Source organism: Fulmarus glacialis, unplaced genomic scaffold, assembly GCF_000690835.1.
Source record: "Fulmarus glacialis isolate BGI_N327 unplaced genomic scaffold, ASM69083v1 scaffold89, whole genome shotgun sequence".
Classification (NCBI taxonomy): Eukaryota; Metazoa; Chordata; class Aves; order Procellariiformes; family Procellariidae; genus Fulmarus; species Fulmarus glacialis.
Window position 1 is genome coordinate 7,600 of NW_009233615.1, and position 23,674 is coordinate 31,273.

General features: G+C 39.0%; 1 protein-coding gene across 1 annotated transcript; it reads right to left on the minus strand.

Annotated features, from left to right (window-relative positions):
- Positions 1-10,257: 10,257 nt before the first annotated feature.
- LOC104082281 (SLAIN motif-containing protein 2-like) lies at positions 10,258-23,168 on the minus strand (the record flags this gene model as incomplete). Its single annotated transcript, XM_009585354.1, has 3 exons — positions 10,258-10,917; positions 12,475-12,793; positions 23,031-23,168. Coding segments are annotated over 3 exons (524 nt in total), but the record flags the coding sequence as incomplete, so codon positions are not given.
- Between the last annotated feature and the right edge of the window lie 506 nt (positions 23,169-23,674).

Below are 23,674 nucleotides of genomic sequence, written 5' to 3' on the forward strand. Positions count from 1 at the left end.
TTGCCAGATAACGGGCTTTGGACAGAGCTGTTTGAGACTGGATAGTCAGAAGAAGGAATAAAAAGCCCTCGGCCCTTTAATTCAGGGAAAACGAGAGATTGGAGTGAACATGTACAAAATGGCTACCTTAAGAACTCCTTACCTTTGCTCAGTCCATGATAATATCAGAAAGCAAAAGATTAGAAATAGGATTAAATTAATTTAATGTATTAAATATGTAACATGTATTACATATACACTTTTTCACATATAATTTCTAAATAAAATATTTGAAACATATATTTTACCCATATATACCTGGGTAGCCTAAATGCTGAGTAATTATCACTAGGACAGTCTTGTGCTGAAGTTGATTCAAACCAGGACCGTCAGAGTAGCTGCCCAGAGAGGTATGTAAGGTACCAGTGCTCAGCGTTTCCACCCCAGTGTGAGCAGTGCTGTGCAGTAATCCCAGGCCCAGAAGGGAAGTCCACCCAAAGAAACCCTGCCCAAACCCCTCCAGGCAAGGAAGCACTGTGCAGGACAGGAGTCAGGGATGGACAGGGGGATAACAGAATCGCCACTTCCCGTGGAAAAACAGAAACTCCTTCTCACAAAGCATATTGCTTCAAACTGACACCAAGAAGCCCAAACAAAAGCAAGTCCCAAAATGCTAGGTGCTAGGCAAAACCAGCTAGGGAGGGGTTTCTGTCCTTCCCCATTCTCTAAAAAGTTTATTATCAAGTGCAAAGATACAGAATCTTTACCTTTTTCATGCTCATGTACAGCCAGAGAAGTAATACATTGAGATTAATTCATGTGCTCGAGATGACGCTGGAAATAGTGGCAAAGCTGCACACTGGAGACAAGTGCACAGAGCTCCAGCAGGTACCTTACTCCTGAGGAGTAAGCACGTACAGTGTGATCCCTTCATCACAAAAAAAAATCTCTGTGTCTCTACAACTGCTAAACGTCCACAGAATCAATTTTCACTTGTAGTTTCTTGAAGTATTTGAGCGGTATTGCTGAAACCCTCCGTAGGACATGCCGTAAGCCACGAGCAACCACCTTCAGTCTCTGCAGACATGTATGAATTCTGCTCCCAGAGAGGCTCCGTGGTGAGGACGACTTGCTGCTCTCCTCCAGCAAGCAGCAATAACTAGGCATGGGGATTTCACTGCAAGGACTTCTTTAAAGCCTTTGATTCAGTGGCACAGCAATGACATCCAAGCACTTTTGTCCCTTCAGGTGGAGAGGCTGCCTCGCAGCTCACAGCTGCTCCCTGTCCCTGCAGCGTGCCCACGCTCACCATTAGCATCCCAATCCTTTTCAAATTCAAGAGATTTTTGGCAGTGATCTCAACCTTTACTAGATAATGAAAGATATTATCTGAGAACTAAGGGGCAGATTTTAGAAAGACCTTAAATAACCAAAAATTAAGGGCATAACAAACAGTAAGAGCAGTTGGGCAACCAATGTACTGAGCACTAATATACCAAATGCAAATTCCACTGTTGCTTGTGCAAAAACGCAGGTCGCAGCTGAGCAATTCCCAGTGGATTTCTTGGATCAGATGCCCAAATCTGGAAGCCCTGAGAAGCCAGGCTCTGCAGAAAAGGAGACTGGCCCATCCTCCCTGTTGCAGAGTAGTAACAGCATCAGTTTGCAGGCGCTGCTGTTGCCCCAGAGCTGAGGCAGTCCCTGTGCGACACAGGCGCCTACCACTGAACTTCACAGCCGCGCCGGTAGCGGTGGGAGTTGGTGGCTCATTGCTACTCTTAGGTTCCCCAGAGGAGCTGCTCTGGAGGTAGGCTGTACTCGAGTGCTGTGTTAACTGCAGGTGGACCTGCCGTGAAGAGAAGAGAGGGAAGTATGTCTCGTGTAATCCATGCCAGCTCTAACTCAATACAAGCCTTTTTACATTCCGCAGTACTGAGATGATGCTGTGTGATGCTACACATTTAGTTGGAAAAACCCAGACCAGTGGGAAAATATTTAGCAGATCTTAAACATTTCAGGAGCTTTAAATCCACCTGACACTGAGTAAAGTTTAACAGGGATATTTCAGACTCTGTCGTATGTATGAAAAATAGAAAGTCCTAAATCATAAAATCTAGACAAGAAGATTAACACTGGCAGTGGAGCAGTCATTGATAACCTGGGGTGTAGCCTGGCATCTCTAAGAATGAAAGGTGACGTGCAGGAAAGATACGCTGAATTTTCTCTCTTCTCTTTTAGATAAAGTCACCTACTTGTATGAGAGGTGGTTTTCATGGCCAGCTGTGCATGGCTTGGTCTTCCCTCTGACTGGAGCTTTCCTGGCATAAATAGAGCTGTTAAATTCATTCAGGACCTTATGGACAAGTTTGTGTAAGTTCAGGATGATGTGCTGAATTGAAGCAGAACTAGACCGAGCTTTGGAGTGAAAAGCACAAAGAAAGCAAGACCTCCCTCTAGTGTCTGGAGAGTCCTGGGAAGGAAGCGAAGAGAGCAAAAAAAGAAAATCCAGTTTATAAGAGTAAAATAGTATGAAAGACAGTAAAATAGAAGGGCTAAAAAGAGTGCATAAATGGGCTATAAATGTAACTTACCTGTTGTTTTGAATTTTGAAATGAGATTCCTAATAGGCAGATTTCAGTGATTTGCTTTGGTAATTAATGTTATTTAATTATCTTCATAATGAGGAGGATGCAGAAAGTGGGAACACGCTGACAGATAGTATCTGCTAATGAAAAAACTTGAGAGACTTCTGGGGGGAGGGCAGCACAGAAAAATGGCCTGGGTGAGGAGTGGGAGAGATGGGCTGAGCCAGGGTCCTGCAGAGGGTACGTGGTTTGAGCCCCGTAACAAGAACCACTTATTTTTCGTACTTCAGTTCTACCATTGAGACACTCAGCCCAGGGAAGGGACCCCTAAGCTGACGTGGCACCTCTGTCAAGGTGGGAAAATAAGGGCTAGAAATCAGTAGAGCCTACTATGCAGTAGCAAGCCTTGAGCAGTAGGTTGCAAGGTGGTTTTGGAAAAGGAGTTTTCCATTTCTTCTACTGGCAGTGGGCAGGAAGGCTGGCACTGATGGCTGGAGGGGTGCAGGTGCCTGCACCGAGGGCTGTAGTTCACTGCCCTGGGCAAATTTTCACGTGGAGATAAACAGTAAAGCTGAGAAGCCCACCAGATATTGATTCAATCTCTGTGTTCTGCTCAGGAGAAAGTAGCCTGAATTTGTCAGCCCTTAGCAGAGCCTTGTGTTACCGAAAGCTGCTTTGCTGCTGAAGGAGAGGGCTGAGCTGGACTTGGGTTCTTTACCAGACCCACGCTTTTAAGCAAGTCCCTTTTAATATTCCTACAGTATGTTTGTGTACCTGGGCAGTACCATTCACGCTCAGTTGAGCTGAGCCTGTGTGAATGGCAGCATAAATCAGTAACTAAATCTTTCTAGATTTTTTCTTTTAAAGGGAAAAGAAAAATCCCTCGACTCTGACATTTACAGTAGACATTATCTGCTCTCTGACATTTGGGCTCATAAACCGAGGTCGACCAAATTTCCGTTCTTAACTTACCCCACTGTATCAGACAAGATATGAACTGACTGGCTGACCCTTTCTCTAAATAGCACAGCACCTGCCCCTCGCTCCCAGCATGCAGGTTATGAAGACTGGTACTTATTTCAGTGATGATGAACTGAGTGCCCAGAAAATAAATAAGGCATCATCAAAAGTGTGTGGCAGAGCAGGGAACTGACCGAGGGTCTCCTGTAGCCCAGTCTTGCACCATAATAATTTTTTTTTTTGATCCCACAGGTATTCAGGGGGGCTGCGTGCATAGAAACAACAGCGCTAGCTCTGCACCAGCAGAATAGGAGAAGCGGTGCAGCATGCTAGCAATGGCTGCTATGGCTGTGCTGCACCCTCTGCAAGGAGTTTCGGAGTAGCGGCTGTGCCCAAGTGTGACCGCGCTGCCTGTGCGGGCAGGGCTGTCGTGTGGCACAGGAGCTGCAGGTTCCTGCCAGCAAGGCTGGGCATGGACAGAGGGGGCTGCTCTGGGCTGCTTTCCTGGGGCTGAGTGACAGTGGTGACACCACGTTGCTGCCACTGACATCCAGGCACGGCTTTAAAAGGATGAGAATCAGGACAAGGTTTTCGTAACTCTTTTGAAGACAGATCAGTTGAAGCAGCACTAACAGTGGTTTTATGTGTCTGCGTTAGCCCTGTGGGGGAATGGATGAACAGAAACAATACAACCTTGCTCTGGGCTCAGTGTTTGGGTGAGTAAACGTAGGGTAAATGGACGATCATAGAGCTGAGAACGTAGAGGTTAAGACAGGAGCTGAGGCAGAGCATGAAGAGCAGAGGGCTTGCCTGAGCTCCCCCCTACTCCCATTTTCTTTGAGCGGGGAGACAAAATGGCAGCATTTGCATCAATAAAATTTCCTTTCTGAAGGAGTAGAGTGATGAAGATATATTTAAGATGGCGCAAGAGACTCCTGTCCTGCCGATCTTCATTAAGATAAACAGCTCTGCTTGAAGAAGAAAGATTATGTAGTGCTCCTTTAACTCGTCGTGTACCAGGTTCAGCCAGCCAGCAGTGCCTTACCCTCAGCCCTGAACAGGATGCAAACCAAACTCCTTGTAATCCAGAGCTTGGTCCAGCATCGCTTTCTCCCATCAGCATTTTAGCACCCAGCTGAAGCACCGAGAGAGCAGCAGCAGCTGTGAAATGATACACCAGTATTAACTCTGCTGAACGAAAGGGAGGTGAATAAGGGTCAGATAACTAAGCTTTTGTAATGGGATCTACAGATTTGTTTGCCAGTGATGTCTGAAGGGAAACAAAAAACTTACTTAGGAAGAGTGCCTTGACACAAATACAGGAGACTGCTAGGCGTTAGTGCAAGTGCGGTGATGCTGGGGTTAGGGCAGGGGCACCTATCCAGCCCAGCAGCCTGCCTCTCGCCATGGCTAAGGATGCCTGGGAAGAGCCCGAGGCTGGGGAAAAGCCCAGCGTGCCATCCCCCTGGCCACACTCCCACCACCAGCATGTCATGACTCGCATATTTCTGCACCTATGTGGCTTTGAGCAGCTAAGGCCACAGGGAGTCCCAAGTCAAGTCATTGCTGACCTACTCCCATGTTAATAAGTAGGTTTTTTTTCTTGGGCAGGACAGAGGAGGGGAACAAGACAGGACACGAGTGTCCTTCTTCATTTTCCTGTTACTATATAGGGTGTTTTCATGCAAAAAACCTCCAAACCCTAACATGGACCACTTTAATGTTTTTGAAGACATTAGCTGTCCTCCTTACAGCAAGAAACTAGTTGAATTGCTCTGTGAATGCTTCTTCCTTGAACACGAAAAAGCAAACTCACATAGAAACCAACAGAAAAGTGTACTATTTGGCTAATTTCACCGAATATTTTTAGCAAGAAAATAGCTATGTCAGACCAAGAAATGCTGGTGTTTTCAGAAACGAGCTATCATTCGCATGAGAATTGATTCCATTAATTTCAGTTTTATCAATAGACCTGGTTGTAAGAAATGGATTACACTAAGTATCTCCCAAATTGAGTTTGAAGTTAGGCTGGCCAGGGTGGGAGGTGTTCACCTGGCTCTTGTCACAGCCTTGTTGCTGGAGGGACATGGAGGTAGCTGGTGTCAGGCTTCTTGAGACCATGAGCTGGGTGGGGGGAGTAACCTTGTCTGACATCGGACCAAGTTCTTTGCACTAGCAAGGTTTTTAAACAGCCTCTCACAGCAGGGCTGTGAAAAGTTGCAATTTTGGCTACAGTCTCAAGAAAATCATGGCAAAGAGAATGGAAAAGAACAGAATAGAAGAATTCATAGTTTGTATTCTGCATGTTGTGCAGGATGACCAAAAGTTGAGTAACACTGGGGATGGACCGCACAGTCACCTTCTCAGTAAGGCATGTACTATGCATTCCTAAAATGCTTATTTTTTGAATGTCATTTGCTGTAGCTGACAACAGAAGTAAGCTTTCAGGGGTAATTCAAAAGCAGCAAGGAAGGCTGAACACACTGGGAGAGAAGGCATCGCAAGCCTTTCTCTTTTAGGCTTTATCTTTGTAAGATACTAAAATCATTTTCCAAAAGCAAATGGAGTTACATATGATTACCTATGTTTATGTTGATGACAGCTCAGCTTACAACAGCAGAAGTATCTTTTGTTTAGTCTTAGTCTTCTGAAAGATACAGTCCAGCTTTGTGAGTGCCACACTACATAATCTCAATCTTTCCATCTTTCAAAGCTAATTCTTTCTTTTTTTTTTCTCTGTAATTCACTGTTTGTAACAGGTGTGGATGATGCACCAAGCTGAAAAATCACTTGGGTGGTAAGGAATCATTTTAGCTACCTGTTCCTTTAAATCCTGCTGATGATCTGCAAATTAATCACTACAGTTATGTTTTGTGTCCTGTAAGTGCTTAATGTAGTTGCAACAGAGTTTATCATTTAGTGTAAAGAGGACAGTGATGCTCAGTACAACTGTGTGAGATACCAGGGCTGAAAATACCATTATAAAACAATCCTGTGGAAAGTGAGTCTGATGGAATCTGCTCTTTTCAGTTCTTCAACTCTTCGAGCAAAGCGCATCTTCGTTACTGTGAAGCTGTGTGTAAAACATGGGTACCCCAGAGAGCGCCCGAGTCCCAGCCTCATCTTCCTGAAACAAGACAACTACAGATAGACTGCCTGTAGGTGTCGGCCTCGTACTACAGAATAGCCCATACACACGTCAAGAGCAGGTGGCGTTTTTTTGGTTTTTTAATCAAAGCAACCTCACATCACACCCATTTCACTTAAAAAGTAAAAATTAAATCTCAAGTTTACTCCTGTTTTTACAGATCAAAAGAGGGAGAACTGAAGACATATCGCCATCATATTTGTTTCTGTTTTTCTTTCTCAGAAATATTTGTATTAAAAGATTAGTTTTAAGCGATCAAAACTGCATGCTCTGCAGCCACCCCAAGACTTCAGCAGCTCCAACCTTCTGCCTCCTTACGTGTTCATCGCTTATTTTTCTTCACCATTGCAACCAGACTCCTTGAGGGTAACACACTATTGAATAAAACATGACCTAGCATTCTACACCAAAAACCAAAGGAGCTGTCATACCTTCACTCAAAATAAGAGAAATGTAGAAATAATATTTTCTATCTTGAGTCTTGCAATATGATGATGATGCTAAATACAACAATAGTTTAATACAGAAGAGTTTGTTACAGAAACCTACTAAAAGAGAAGCGGGAAAGGCTATTAATTGCCTGTGATTTTGACACTGCTCTATTTTCCTAAAAGGGTGTGGGGCAAATGGTGCTTGACTGCTGATCTAAAAAGCGATGAGGGAAGGGGGAATGGATCACGTTTTAGAAGCAGTAGGTGCAAAGCGAGCTCTACGTAAGTAGGTGAGCTAGCTGGGGGGAAACTTCTTAATCTACTGGCTTAATTACACGATAGGGGACTACGCTGGGATAGACAATTAATAGCGAGCCTCATGGGTTAAATTTGGTTAAACAGATTTAATATTAAATGGCCATCAAATAGAAGTAAACCTAGCTTAACTTTATTAATACCAAGATAAGAAAAAGATGGCATTCATATTACTATTGGATACGTTGCTTTGTAGCAAAATGCAGACTGCAGAAAGTTACCAAGTTCAGAATGAACTTCTTGCTTGTATGTGAGCCAAAAGATAGAGGGATTCATATATGAGCTACATAAAACGTGTACTTAACAATTCAAAGAAGGCTTACTAGGTACACTTTTACATTGCTCAATTTGCTGCATAAACTCCAGAATTTTCAAAATGAACAGTTTGTTTCATGTGGTGGTTTGAAGTGAGCACAAATCCTGTAAAAACAGAAAGGCAGCTTGTGTACTTAGAATTGCACAAACAAATCACTCTGGATGAAAATTCAGAATACAGTTTTCCACATAACTCTGAATTATGCATCATCCTCCCAGAGCAGAGGCACAACACAAGTCTACCTCAGTCTGTCAATGAAATCACAGATTTCACCCAAATACAGCGTTGTACTCAGTTCATGAATTACAGGGGGCAGAAGCTGATGTTGGTAACTTCTGGAAAAGTGAATATGGCTCTTGAAAAACAACCCACCCAAGCAAAAAAGCCCTAAAGCAATACCCTCTGAATTTCTAAAGGCTTTTAAAAACAATTTGTTATAAAAATAATGATCCAGGAAGTATGTTGTGGTAAGAATATTTTATATATTTTTTTTTACACTTTTTAACACTTACAAAAACATTCAAACACAAAAAAAATTAAATAACTTTGGAAGCAGAACAAGTCCTTCTGCCTACACACATACAACAATTCCGAGCTGTTGGCACAAAAAGTAATCCACATTCATAAAACCCTTACTACTATATCAAACATAAGTTAAGTAAATCATAGGCACTAGTTTATCAAATCCGTATTTCCACACTTCTGCAGTAAACCTCTAAACACAGAGTCCCATGATTTCCTGATATCAATAAACTGGTGATGCACAAAGGCTTTCTAGTAAACAGACAGACTGTCTTTTCAGGAAGTCGTTTGCTGTATTTCAGGGGGAGAACAGCAGAGAAAAGGATCCTTATAAAACTTAAGCTGAACTTACCCAAGTGATGAATTACTTAACTTAAGGAAAGGTGCACAACAGTTTGATGCAGCCATGGTAAAACCCCCAATATTGTCATCTAAACTGACTTTCAAAATTCAAAAGTCAATCAAGTGTTTGATAAAATCCATCAATTAAAATTCACCTTTTTTCAATGAAGACTGCAGCATTGCTTTGTAAAATGCTGAAATGTTAAAATTTGGGCTTTAGTGAGAATATGTGCATTTGATCTAGTCCTCTCTTCTGCTTAATAGTGACAGGAGTCACTATAGTCCTCTCTTCTGCTTAACAGTGACATGAGATACTGACATCCATTATCTGTGCCAGCAAATGGCGCAAGGCTAGCTCAGTGGTATGTACTGGTCTACTGGTGCAAGGCAGTTTCTTCACCCCTGCTGAAATCTTACTGAATTACAGTGTATTTGATACCTGACTTCAAAGTCTCAGCACAGATCTTGGTCTGGAGTGTGAAGTCGTTTATCAACCCAGAGTTTGCTTGAGTAATTAGAGCTGCAAATTAGTCTCCATCCCTTCCTATTTGGCTTCTTCCAAGTCAAGTAGTATTGCATGGCTTTTCATCCAGGAACATGTTAACGCTGGCCTAAAATTCAAGTGCTAGAATTTCAGGGTTAGTTATCCTCTTAGTGGGGGGAGTCAAAATACACCAGCAGTTCCAAACTCAGATACCAATGGAGTTGAAGGCTACCTACCGTCCAATCCAACTTGTAGTGTTCGTCAGTCATTGCACAAAGGATATACCATTCACATTCTCTTACTTCATCAACTGTACATCCAAAATACTGAAAAAGCTTCAAACAAAATCCCTAATTACTTAATCCTAGTTACTTAACTAGTCCCACCCAATACAACTTTAGTTACAAATGTTTGCATGATGTCTTCCAAATCAGAAAACAATGGTTTAAATGCTAATTATATGAATGACTTGTTCTGAGCAAAATGTGTTAGAATAAGTCAGAGCCACCAGAGGAATTTAATAGCTTGTAAACAGACATAGCAGGTTTCATACTCTGTTACCAGTAATGTAAGATACATATATGTAAGGCAAAGTACATATTTAAACACACTTACATGGGCAATATCTTCTGTAAAAATATTTACAATTTAAAATAAACCAATTTAAGAAATGGATGAAAGTAAAAAAATAGGATACAGAAAACTCCCTCATACCATGGAACATCACCTAAATGAATATCATTTGGCATCAAGAGTCAACTCATTACCTTAGAATTTGTATGTTACAAGTGCATAGTTGTGTTTCCTTCTTCTTAAATATCAGCATTTACAGTTGCTCCAGGCTGCAAGCATAGTGGTATGGTATTAGAACAAATTAACATTACGACTTGCTCTTTCCTTTTTAAGGAAACCTGCTATAAAAAAAGTTTTTCCCAAATAGCGAGCCATGTGATAAAAATGTGGCTACAATAGCAAAGGCCATCTTTCCTGAGCCAGGAACTTTAAGGTTAGAAAGATTGTACAACTGATACTAAGCCCTTTTGGCAATCAAACATATAAGAGCATGTAAAGCTGATAAATCAACATAGGAAAGATGCAATCTATACTATTGCATTTGTGTGTGTCTGCTACATTCAAATCTTTAATGTTAATAAAAGCCATGGCTACTACTTACTGTTCTGCCTAATCCTCCAGAGTAACTTCTGATTCTTTCTGAAGGATGTATGTACCACTTTCCCCAATGAGAATCTCACACAATTGTTAAAAGCAATGTTTCACTAGCACTGTAGCAGTCTGCAATCAGAATATTAGCTCTGATTAACGTAGTCTTGTTTCAACAGTACATACTCACCAATCTTTCTGCTGAATTAAAACAGGCTGAAAATGAAGTTTTGGACAGTGTAAGTTGACTGTTATACTTGCTGTTTTTCAAGATGGGCATTTCTTTGGCATTCATTAGGTTTTTGCCCAGACATTGGCCACTGTCATAAATGCTCATATTGACACATTTTTAGCAAGCAAGAAAAAAACCCAGAACTGATAGCAATTTAATGTAGAAGTGATTGTATGATCACCAAACATCTGATGTTAGATGTCATTAAAGTGCTGCTTTATAATCTCTGCCAGTTTGTGCTAATTAGAGACAGAGAGGTCTGGAATTTTTACAAATCCCAAAAGTCACATCTGAATAGTTTGTATAATCAAGCTGTCTTTTAGCCTGGTGAGGAAGCATCCACGAGCACTGGAACTTTGCATTAAGCTTTGCAGTTCAGTAGCAGCCGTCTTTCCAACTCTCATCTTTCACGTTGCCATAGGTTTTGGGAGTGGGTAATGATCTAAAATAAAATGAGATATTTTTCAGTTTCATACATAACTGCTGAAGTCTCCATCTACAATACATTAGAATTTAAACATTTTATAAGTAATTGAAATATACACTTCAGTCATTTACTTCTCTGCAATATAGTTTACTTAAGATAAACCCCAAAGTATTTTCAGTTTCAGGTTCTATGTGTTGTATCTTGGCAACTACAACGTCAGAAAAACATCTGCAGAAATAGACAGAAAACTTTTTGCTATTATACTCTGTGAGAATACAAACTTAATCTGCTGCCATCTAAAAACAGGCCATTTTTTTTTCAGTGATGTATAAACAGGGAAATCCTTGTTCAGAGTATTACATTTTACTTACATCAAAATCTTGACGTTCACAGATACTTCATTATTGCATTGTGTACAGATACTGCATTATTACATAAACTTTCCAAAAAAATAGCTGTGTAAGTTCAATAAGTGAAACACTTTTCTATAAGATAAGTTGTGGGTTGGACAACCACACTTCACTACTGTTAAGAACTTCCTTGTCAAAAACAACTGCTTTTTATTACACGAAGTTTCATACTGCTGACAGTGCAGCCTTGGAGTGCAAAACAGTCAATAATGTGACAGTCACTTGTCATTCCCCTGCCCAGCACTCATTGCAAAACAGAACTCCTCCACTTTGCTATTTACTGCTGTTTCATCTTTTCTGTGGTACTGAAGACCAACTGTTTATCCTTTCTGTTTAACGGGATTCTTAATATTCCTCATGGATGACTGCTTCTTTACGTCAGCTGGCTTCCACTTGACACCTTCAGTGAAAATCCACATTAGCGTGGCATTAAGAGCATATATTCTAAGTTATGCATCACTTCCTTCTGATTCTCCTGAGGACTAACTGTCCATGTAGCCTTTCCAGTTAATATTTAGTCTCTCTTTTGGTGGTTTTCCAAAGCACTCTGACATTAAGCAACTTCTACAGCTGGGTGCTACCACAGAGGTTATGTTTGAGCTGAAAATTCTGTTTTGTCCTGTGGATTAACTGCATTTATTTTTACATTAAATTTAGCAAATACTATGGACGCCTCCTATGTCCTCACGTGTCTTCCTTCCTAAAGTTTCTAGCTGCCCAAGGAGAGAAACTCTTCTCACCGTGGTACCACTGCTTGACATACGGATTACAAAAGGAACTGCAATAGTTCTGACTTCAGAATGTGTCACTCAGTGGTAAAAATGAATTTTCACTTGCCAGCTATATTTTGATGACTTTTTACCACATGCAGACAAATTCTTTTTGCCTTCTCAGCCCAGGCTAAGACACTTTATTTAGTTAGTTCAGTATCTTTCGTTATTCATTTGACTTTCACTCCTTCACCTTCACTCTCTAATTCAAAAACCTTTTTCTTTTGGTTTTGCTTTAAATCTATTTTGGAAAAACAGTCAAATACTTCACGTAGAGGTCTCCATTTCCATTCTAAATACCTTGAGACCAAAATAAGAATTGCAGCACAAATACACAATGTACAAAATTCATTATGAAAACTTCAAACTAAGACTGCCTGTCACATACTCACCTGCGAACAGGCTGTGCAAGTTTGCTACGAGGCACTGGGATGCCCCCTGTAGAAGGGGCACTGGGTCTGGGCAAACCACTCCTCATCCCTGCTGTCCCTGCTGGTCTGGTAAGAGTAGTACTGTTAATACTGCTGGCAGGGCTTGGCAAGCCTGAACTCTGGGCTGCAAGAGGCCCTGGTGAAGAACTACTGTGTGTCAGCTGTGTGGCTTCTGGAGAAGCAACTGAACCGGGTCCATGGTTACTAAATGCTTTCACTGGTTGTCGGAGAGCTAAGGGAGACGGTGCTGCAGGTGAGCGGAATTTACTTGAAGGTGGTACTGGAAAATAAAATACAGAAGTTACTTTCAAGCTTAAGTTACAGTATAACTGAAATTAAAAACACGAAATTACTTTATGTGAAAATTCAAACAATATGGAATGTATAATGGAATACAGCCAATCAAGCAGCAATGAGAAACAGGAATTCAGATGTCCTCTTTTTCATGTGTTTTTGATATCATAACTCTAATGCCCCATTTGCTTACTACAAATATTTCTTTATCTGGATTTATAAGTAATACTACTAAGGTTCTAAGCATTATATCTCTCTAAGAGGAGAACACATTTGTTAAGAAGAAATTTAGCTGCTTCAGAAACCCGTGAACCTAACTCCTGTCCCTGAAAGAACATGTTGAAGAATACAGGATTCTAGTGTGATACAGTCTTTAAATAGATTCAAAGTGTATATTAGCTTTCAACGATGAAATTCTGAGCACAGAGCATCTTAATGTTTCTTTTATGCTCTTCTTTTTAACCAAATCCACTGAATTAGAATTCACCTGGAGATATGGTCATGTCCCAGATTTATTGGCTGATGGGGAAAAAAAAGATAGGGTCAGCCAACCCCCAATACCACAGAGATTAAGGTGCTGCTATGAAACTTAAACCAGACAACTATAACCATTTATAGCCTTCCTCTTTTTACAAACATTATCTAAATTATCAGTATAACTAATATCTGAATTCAAATACTTTGTATCTGAGTTAGTATGTAAAATATAGGTCTTTATCAAGTCCTTTCTGGGAAAGGTTAATAAGCCAGTGAAAATCCATTTAGAGGCTTAGACTTACAATACAGCACATTGTCTGAGCAACAAGGTGCACATGCAAATGTACTCCATTAACAATTTATTTCTGTACGATATATCTATTTTACTCAATGCTATTAATGCAACAGCAAGAATTCTTATTTATTATATACTCAGGAATTACTTCTGAATTTTAGTAGACAGCTAGCAGTGAACGACAACTGATCCTCACAGCAAAAATACTGACAAAAAGACTATTCAACAGTTCTTTGATAATGCCAAACCTTAAGCACAATTATTGATGACAATGAGAAATATTTTCAAAATATGCATAATGTATGACTAAACAGTAAACTTAAACTAATCCATCATCTTAATAATTAAATGGTATTTCACCAGCTTTTCAAATTGTTTAGGGTAGGTCAGTAACAGTCAACAATCAGGAAAGTAAAACAAAATCACGTTTACATTTAGTGAATTTGCATGAACTATTCTTTCCTCCACTAAATAAAATTTTTTACACAGAGACCAAAGTTGAGTCCTCTTTGACAGATGTTATACATAAAGAAGATGGTCCTTCTCATAGCTTTTATTATCATTTTACAAGGTAGATCCACTAAGAGCATGAGGAGTGAGAGCAGGGACAAGTAATGACAGGAACGTGACATCCTAAATGGGGTACAGAGGAAGTGGTGGTTTTCAGGCTGTATTTTGAAGCCATTCCTTTCAGGGAATGTCTAGAAAGATTATTATGTGCCTCATTGCAGATGTGAAGTGTATTTGATTCCTTTCTGGATTATTCAAGAGGGCCTTTCCACTGATAGCGATATCGAACACAGCATGAAGACGCTCATGGGAAAAGCTGACAAAAAAGATGGCAGAGATGTCAACAATATATGACAGTTGTTAAGTAGCGAGGAGAATAAATAAAAACCCTTAAAATAAAAACCTTGTCATCAAGCCAGAGGACGGATGAAGGAAAGCATTAACAGCAGAATGACTGGACAAGAAAAGCAGCGGAGTGCTCCTTGAACTAAGATAGATTACAAATTAGAAGTTTTAAAAATGTGACATTGCCTGTAACATTGGTGCAATCAAATCTGCAGAATTTCCAAGTGATTCTACAGTGTAAACATAGGGAGCTTTTATCACTGAACTTCTCATTACAACACATGCTTGGAACACAAATACAGCATCATGTTAGCAACTGACCAACAGAGCAATGCCAGTGTATAAAAACTGAATATAGCTTTCGGCCTCTTATAAGCACAACAGGGAAAAAGTTTTTAGGTACAGAATATAAGCAATGAAAAGTTGTAACTGAAGAAAGCTTGTGACATTCCCAGTGAAAGGAAGCATCCAGTAAATTAGTCGTCTCCATTCTCTCCAGTTTTCTGTTGGCCATATTTTACCATGCTTCCAACTTGAGCTGTCAATTCATTAAACGTTTCCTGCCAGCACAGCATTGCAGACGTTGCTGAGAGCTGTATTCATTCTTGTACATAAAGGAATGAATTGTCTTCCAATGTGCTGTGATCTCCAAAGCAGTAAACATGATGAAATCTCTGGCAAACTGCCTAATAATTCTGCTCTATTGGATATTTAACAAAACTCAGTTTGGCCTATTTGTAAGACAGGATCACAAAGAGTGAGGTACTGCCTTAGTCAAAGATAATTGTACGCCCACGTGCAGTATTGAGCTGATCCATGTTTAATAAAAACATGTAAACGCTTAAGGGTAGTGCTTAACAACTTTACACAACTCCATCTCCTTAGAAACTGAACAACTAGAACCAACTACAATTGAAACATCTGGCAACAGTAAAAATAAATGGCACTGTGCAGTCACGACATTCAGATTTCCCACCCTCTCTGTATTCTGTCCTGGATTGTGGGCAGGGAGCAAGAGATTCCCACCTGGCAAAGTAGGATGCTGTGAAGCTACAACCTTATCTGGCTTGCACCCGAAGGCCAGCTGCTGCACACCAAATTGAAACCAGAATCAATTCTGATGCAGTTGTTAAATCATAACCATCGTGATGAGATGATTCAGACCGATATGAAAGAAAAGATGAGGTAAAACGATGGGAATCAATAAACTGTTCTGTCACCTCAGTACAAGACAGACATGGACCTGTTGAAGTGGGTCCAGAGGAGGGCCATAAAAATGATCAGAGGAATGGAATACCTCTCCTATGAGGACAGGCTCAGAGAGTTGGTGGTGTTCAGCCTGGGGAAGAGAAGGTTCCAGGGAGACCTTATTGCGGCCTTTCAGTACTTAGAGGGAGCTTACAAGAAAGATGGGGACAGACTTTTTAGTAGGGCATGTTGCGATAGGACAAGGGGGAATGGTTTTAAACTAAAAGAAGGTGGATTCAGACTAGATATAAGGAAGAAATTTTTAAAATGAGGGTGGTAAACCACTGGAAAGGTTGCCCAGAGGTTGTAGATGCCCCATCCCTGAAAATCATAGAATCATAGAATCATTAAGGTTGGAAAAGACCTCTAAGATCATCGAGTCCAACCGGATGATATTCAAGGTCAGGTTGGATGGGGCTTTGAGCAACCTGATCTAGTTGAAGATGTCCCTGCCTACGGCAGGGGGGTTCAATTAGATGACCCAAACCATTCTATGATTCTATGATCTGACTGATACTGGATTGCTGTATAAGCCTTAACAAATCTGTTACAGTGAGGTAAAGACTTAGTTATTTGAATGTATTTTGAACTATTTTACAGAAAATGATTAAAAAAAAAAGCCAACATGCGTGTGTGAAACGTGTCAAGCTATGTAATGAACAGTATTTTAAGAAACTAAAAGCAATTGTTGCTCATAGTTGCTTATTCTTTTGAAACAAAAGTCTTGTTTCATTACTGCGTCATGCTTCTATACTTGTGAGAATCTCAGATCAGAAGCAAGAAAATCAACACATCATGGACTATAAAAGAGCAAATAACTGTAAAGGACATGTTGGATCCTCATTTGCAGTGAGGAATGACAGCAACTATAAACTGGAATATGTAACTGGCGGTGCAACATGCTTGGTTCCTCATTCTCTAAGGTTTAATAAAATTTTGCAAATAATATAAACAAATAGAGAAGTTAATTTTCTGTACATTTCCACAGCTCCAGACTAGGCCATCAACCTAGTAAGTGTTCCAGACATCCAGATGAAGGTGAAGGCCTGGCCAACGGGAAAGACAGCATGGAAAGCTTTGCAGAGGAATTGAGATGGTGGTCTTATGCCAAAGCAGAACATTGAGAGAACTTTTCTCCATTTGGTATGAAACATTATGAAGACTGTTAGAGACCTCCTATTAAGCTATGTGAATCTTTTTCAAAGTCATACTTTGCTAAAACTTTCTGCATGGAATGAAGTTGACCCAAAGAAGTTAGCGTTGTTAAACCCCTGAGAGAAACGCACGCGTTTTGTCAGCCACCCTCAGTACCTGCATGACGGACTCTCACAATCCTTAAAGGATTCTAGCATATATAGAGCTTATGAATTGGTCTCAAGTGAAATATGATCTTTAAAATGAGATCTTCTAGACGGTAATAGAGAACAGGACCAACTATGCTTAAAACCAAAATCATGAACTTGTTTTATCTTACTAGTGAAATTGAGGCAGTGTCACATACAAGGCTGCCAGAATTAATTAAAAATCAGTTAAAACTTGTCTAATTGGATTAGAGACTCAATATATTTCATTTTCTTCTCAAAAAAAAGCCAACTTCACCCGTTAGCAAACTGGAATATTATATACAATAGTCTCTAATTCCCTGAGAAAAAAATACAAATCTAAATTACTGTATGTTGGGGTTAATCTTGCAGTTTTGAGAGGAAAAGAGAAAGCGCAAGCACGTGTGCATGTATGCGCAAAACAAGTTGACATTCTATGCTCATCTTTTCAAGGATAGTTGTTAGCTTTTGTTTCCAGCACAAAGGATGGTATTTTCACTTGTCTGCATATTTTTTCACAAACAAAAAAAGAAAATTTTTACAACTTTTGTTTTTAAAAACTGTATTTTACAATTTAAAAATTCCTAAGTAAATGTAGCCCTAATGAATATGGATTCAGGAGTCTACTTTTCTAGTTCAGATTTCCTGATTAATGCTAGAAGTCACCAATCCTTGGATTTTATCTCAAAATCCAATTTAATACTTTTTTTCCTACATGATGCAGGATTGGTTTTTTAATGTTTAGTCCAAAATGTTATGCACTTTGATATAGCAAGGACCACTTGGTTAATCTCAACATGCAACAGCAATTTTATTAATCTAGAATGTGTGAGATTTAATGCAGGTGAACAATTATCTGAGATTTGCTGGAGCTTGATAAGAGGTTGTAAGTTAATTACCTCCTTTTGTAGATGGAGTTTGAAGAAACTGTTTGGTTTTGAAGGCAGCACGAGGCAAATTTTTCTGCCTTTGCAGAGCTGTTGAAAGACAAGAAGTGTTATATTTGTCTAAGAAGGTAAGAAAACTAAATTTACGGGGAATTTCAGAATTGCATCCACTTGTGAAGCATCAAGGAACAGAGTGAGTAAAACACTCAAATGACTCTGTTATGACTCTGGAAGTGATGGGTTTTTTTAAGTGGTTCTTAATGGCAAAGAGTTAGAGAGGAGCGTGTCAGAAATTTTGCAGTGCAAAATGCGCAGATCCTATAAGAGTAAAGCTTCTTGCAGGGCAAAAAGCCCAGAAATGCAAAAAAAATTAATACACCAAAGGGAGAACAAGCCACCTAGCACACATGCTACAGCAATATGAGTGCAAGATTAGATACGAAGATGAAACTTAAACTGTCATATTTGACCTAGCAAGACTAAACTTTTCATTTTAAAGGAGTTTTCAAAAAAATATTCTAAAACTATACAAAAATATAAGTCTTTGTCTAAATGTGATCATCATATAAAAAAGTTGTATTTTTCAATTATGCAAACATAGGCCATTTTGAGAGATGTCTGGGTTTTTTCCCTTAAAAGGTATGCAAGAGGACTCAAACTTAAAACGAAGACATAACACTAAGAATTATCAGCTGCCAGCATGTAGACAGCATGACAAATTTGGTTTTTTATTGCTCCTATGTCCCGCCTTTTTTCTAGTAATGTTCAAGGGTTGGTACTGCCTTGAAATGACCTCACTACCTACCAGTTACCAAGAGAGAAGCCAATGTTCCAAGAGCTGCAGACTCTTGGCAAGGAGAGAACTATCTATTGCCAGAAGGAGCACATCGACTCAGTGTATTTTCATCACAGCATATTTAAGGGGGGAAGGAGGAAAGTGGTCAATGAAATAAAGCTTTGTCTACACAAAGGCTTCTTAAAATGATAAGGTATGAATAAACATCTCTGCTCACCTCAGTGTATGGAGTTTTACACCAGCATAAAACTGACTGCACTAGCAAGGCTTATTTCCATAGTGAGAAGGAAGAAAGATGGGGGAACAGCTGTGCATAAAGATCCTGACCCTGAGTAAGAAAGCTCAGTAATCCTATCACCAATTGGTGAATATTGCTATAAAGAAGGTAGGGGAAGAGCAATTACAATCCTAATAATATTAGTTAATCCTTTTCTAAACTTGATAGCATATAATAATTGCCATCATCTTTCCTATCCTTCAATCAATGCAAAATCCACAATACTTTGTGAACTATAAAAAGTTCATCATGTGTTTTACCTTCATTCTGAAAATATCACTAGGTGGTCTATTCATTTTAGTCTTAATAACTAACAAAAACCTGTCATTTTCAACAAACAGCAAAAAGGAATTAAAGTGTTTATAAACATGATAAATTGCTGCTTGTGGCTATTAAGAATAACAAACTTATTCCTTCTACCAACTAGAATCTAATGCAAAAAAGCACGTGGCATTATGCAATTCTTATTCAACTTCTGGCACATGGTCTTGCCATAAATGTTTTTTAAGGCATACCCATAAACAGCCAATTAAGCACAGTAAGATGTTTAAAAATGAGCACAATTCCTAGGAATTTAGTGAGGCAAACCACTGGCCAGAGTGTTTCTGTCCACAAGTATTCCATTATATCATTTTTTACTGAATCAGTGTTTTTGTTATACCACACAAAATTAAGAACAGCTTCTTCCTTCATATTTATGATCTTGAATTCAGTTTGCCCTAATTCGTTCAGTTAGATTTAAATATGCTGCTGCACATGGCACTAAGTTTCTTCCCCCATCATTATTTACACTACTTGCAAGTCAAAGATGTGGGATGATATGGAAAGGATTTAAAAAATATCTACATCGAATTCTTTCCTTCTCAATGGAGACTCCAGGAAATAGAGATTCAACAGCTAAACAATTATGTGCACTGAATCACTGAAAAGAACTTCAGGCAGTGCAATTTGAGCAATGCTGAGGAAACATGCAGTTTGAGATAAGCGTGGAGCGCGTGCTTATCCACACTATTTGCTGCTCTTGAAGCCCTCCATATGCTATTACACTACCTGTCACAAGTGGTGCATGCTGAATACACAGTTATGTTTACTTCTGATCAACTGAACTGGAATACTCTGTTTCCTCAAAACATACACTTTCTTCTTCTACTCTGAACATGCCAAGCAGCTGGATCTTGGCAAGCAGACTAGTTATTTTACTGATAGTTTGAACAATCTACAGCTCAGCTCTTTGAAGAAGTATTGTATTTAACTTTGCTTAAAGATTGAACATTTATGTGCTAACAGTGCCAGATAACTACAAAAATATCACACACAATCTACTAGAAAGCACATAGCTCCTATGTGGAAGCCACCCTGGAAGTTCTACAGCTTTGCACAATCATGTGGTGTAGGACGCAAATACAGACACTTCCTGTCATTCTAAGACTTAGAAGATACCTATTCCTTGGAGAACACAAGTATTACTCTATCTTCCAGAGTTTTAAGGTGAAATATTTAATAGCTTTTATATAAAAACGTACTTCCCGCATAACGGCATGGAGAACCAGATGTAAATGAAGATTCTAATAGTTAGAGCTACTATTTAATTCACTCGTTCTCAATCTCTTTTCAAAAAGAATTTGGATTTTTCACCACATTACAGCTAAAACTTAGAACGCCAAATGTTTTCATGTTTTACAGTTGTACCTCTAAACATACTGTAAGTATCTTCCCTCTACTCTTTAAGCAAGCATGCACAATTTGCCTATGACAGGAATGGTCTTTTCAGAAACTTACTGGATTCCTAACTCATTTCTGAATGCCAGCAACTATAGCAAGTTCAGTATTGCAGCCACAGCAAATGTGCAAGTAAATTATGAACAGCAGATCTTTGACAAGGAGAAAAGTAGTGACCTCGGGTGGTAAGCCAGCATCCTTGCAAAGGTAAGCTCATGCAAAACTAGCAGGTGTATGAGGAAGCTTTGAATCCCAAGACCCAGAAGTCATCGCCAAGGGAAAACAAAAATTTGCTGCAATTTAACAGTGCTTTGTGCAAGGTGACAAAATATAAAACAAAAAAACCCAAAAAGTATACAATAAAAAGGACACAATTCTGGCAATTCTTATACAATGTACAGTTTTGCAGAAAATTTTTTAATCCAGACTAAGCAAAGATACTTACTCATTGACTTCATACACAAACCGTTTTACGATTGTCAATAGCAAGACTCTGACAAACATCTGTAAGAGCAGGGAAACTGTAAAAGCTAGAAATCTGGGCTTTATTAATGACACTTAACTTACATTTAAATGTAAGTTGGTCTAGAGTGGTTCGCATTTGGGGAAAGATTCCCATGAAAGGCAAGCAAATTTACCTAATAATTTCTGTGATTCTCAGTCCATCCACAAGTTGAAAATACACACGTATAAACATAAGTCACACTACTTTGGCTCCTGCAATGAAGTAGCTCACTAAATATTGAATATTGAGACTTCTGCTCTCTGATCTTTCCATAAAATTTCACTGTGAATATACTTTTAATACTGGAAATAGCCTTTTAGCCAACTAAGCCAACTATGCTCTTCCCTTCCCAGTTCACCCAATTTTAAAATACACAATAAAATCTGTACAGATTTTTACTAAAAATATTTTTTCCTTCATTTTCTTTCAGGTCATTTTGATTATTCTTCCCATCACAAAAATAACACAGTTGGAGAGCTGCTGTCCAACTGCTTTATAGTTTGATAAGCCTGCCTAACAGATGACAGTCCTGGATTTGAACTACACGCGTGCCCTTTCAGTTGTAAATCCCACCCTTCTGAGCATTTGTGAAGATTGGAAGAAGGGGGCAAGGTGAAAGGATGCGGGGGTTACCGATATGAACAATCACAAAGTCACATTAACTTCTTTGGCTATAGCATCACACACCTGGGACTGACTGTCCACACAACCCTTACATCTGGTCTGAGTCACTACAAAGATAGAAATCTTGTAGTCATTGGCACGGTCTTGTATTCCTTTATCCTGTATTCAACTGTATTTGGTTGCATTAACACACTGTTTTGAAAGGACTAGTTAATGAGGCCAACTAGGTATGCCAGTATGCCTTTACTGTTCAATGGGTAAAAAAAAAAAATTAGTTTCATTCACAAATATTATCTTTCATTTCCCGTCAAATATTTAGATTACTGATGAACTTTTATCACAGAACTTTTATAGTTCAAAGCTCTACACAACAATATTCATATTGTGTTCTTCCCTTGAAAATGTCACACAAGGTTATTAATTCTGAAACTTGTTTTAAAATAAAATGGTCAGGAAACATTTAAACAACAGGAACTGTCAATATTGACATATAAAGAAGCAGTGAATATTTAAGTTTCATTTGCTCTGGCTTATTTAAGGTCACCATTTTTAAGAGACTTGTGAGATTAGCAGTGTTCTCACATCAGCAGTTCACTTTTGGACAAACTAGCAGCCACTAGCCCAGCAACGGGCTAATTTCATGGGACACAGGTTTATCCAAACCTTTTCTGAGAAATACTGACACTTAAAAAAGTAAATAAAATCTGCAACTGAATACATAATTTCCAGGTGACAAAACAAAAGAAGAAAATAAACTGCAAACAAGGGTTAAACTTGCATGAATGATTTCAGATCAGGTTTCACTATTTTACAAAAGCAATAAACATCATCTAAGTAAGTATTTTCATAGCCTAGTAAGTTTTTGTAGTCTGAAAATAAAATTCAACAGTACAAAGCACTATACCTTCTGTAAACCACAGAAAATAAATGGTTTCTGAAATGTGTAACACTACTGTATTTATACTATAGTACTTCTACATATGCTGTTAGGACACTGTGAATGATACCTTAATAAGAGATCAGGAATTCTCTGAACACACCGAATACCAGATTTTGTGTACCAAAAAAAAGCAGATTTTCACACGGGTGTGATTAAAAATCAAGATTAGCATCTCCAGTGTGACATGCAATGTTCCTCTTTGCCATGAAACTGGAAGACAGCTGAGTACCATCACTTAATTCTGAAATATATGCTGAAGTGTTAGTAAAGGTACTTACTGGCTGAGGCTTGAGGTTGAATGCGAGGTATTCCTCCATTTGGCACTTGAAAGTTTGAGTCACTTCTGCTGTTTTTCACAGACTCAGCTTGGATGTTAGATGTCCTGGACAGGTTTGGAAGACTACGCCTTAGTTTTTCTGTATGAAATAATACAAAGATACCACATGTAGTCTGATGCCAGACAAAGTTCAGGTTATGAACCCATAGTTGAACCCCAAATCTAAGTGACACAAAATGTTAGCCATATAAAACTACACTGCAATTTAAAAGCATATTTTGTTACACTACAGTTCTTCCATTATCTTGAATTAACGTGCTATATTATTCTCAAATCTATTATATACAAAATATTTATGTAAAAACCCAAGAATGTACATTTTTCACCTGTGGTGAAAAAAATCAAGCATAGTGTGTTTTGAAATTGAAACATATCTGGATTGTGATTCTCCGGGTTTTGTTCTACCGTTATGGAAATTGAATAGGAAAACCTAATTTGCAGTTTTGCACACTTTTTGAAGTCTTTACCTAGAAAGTTATTTATAATATAGAACGCTTGCCTGAGGATTAAAAACACATAGTAATTTTTTGAGTCAATTTTTGGGACTACCCAGTCCCATATCAGCACATTATAGAACAAATAACG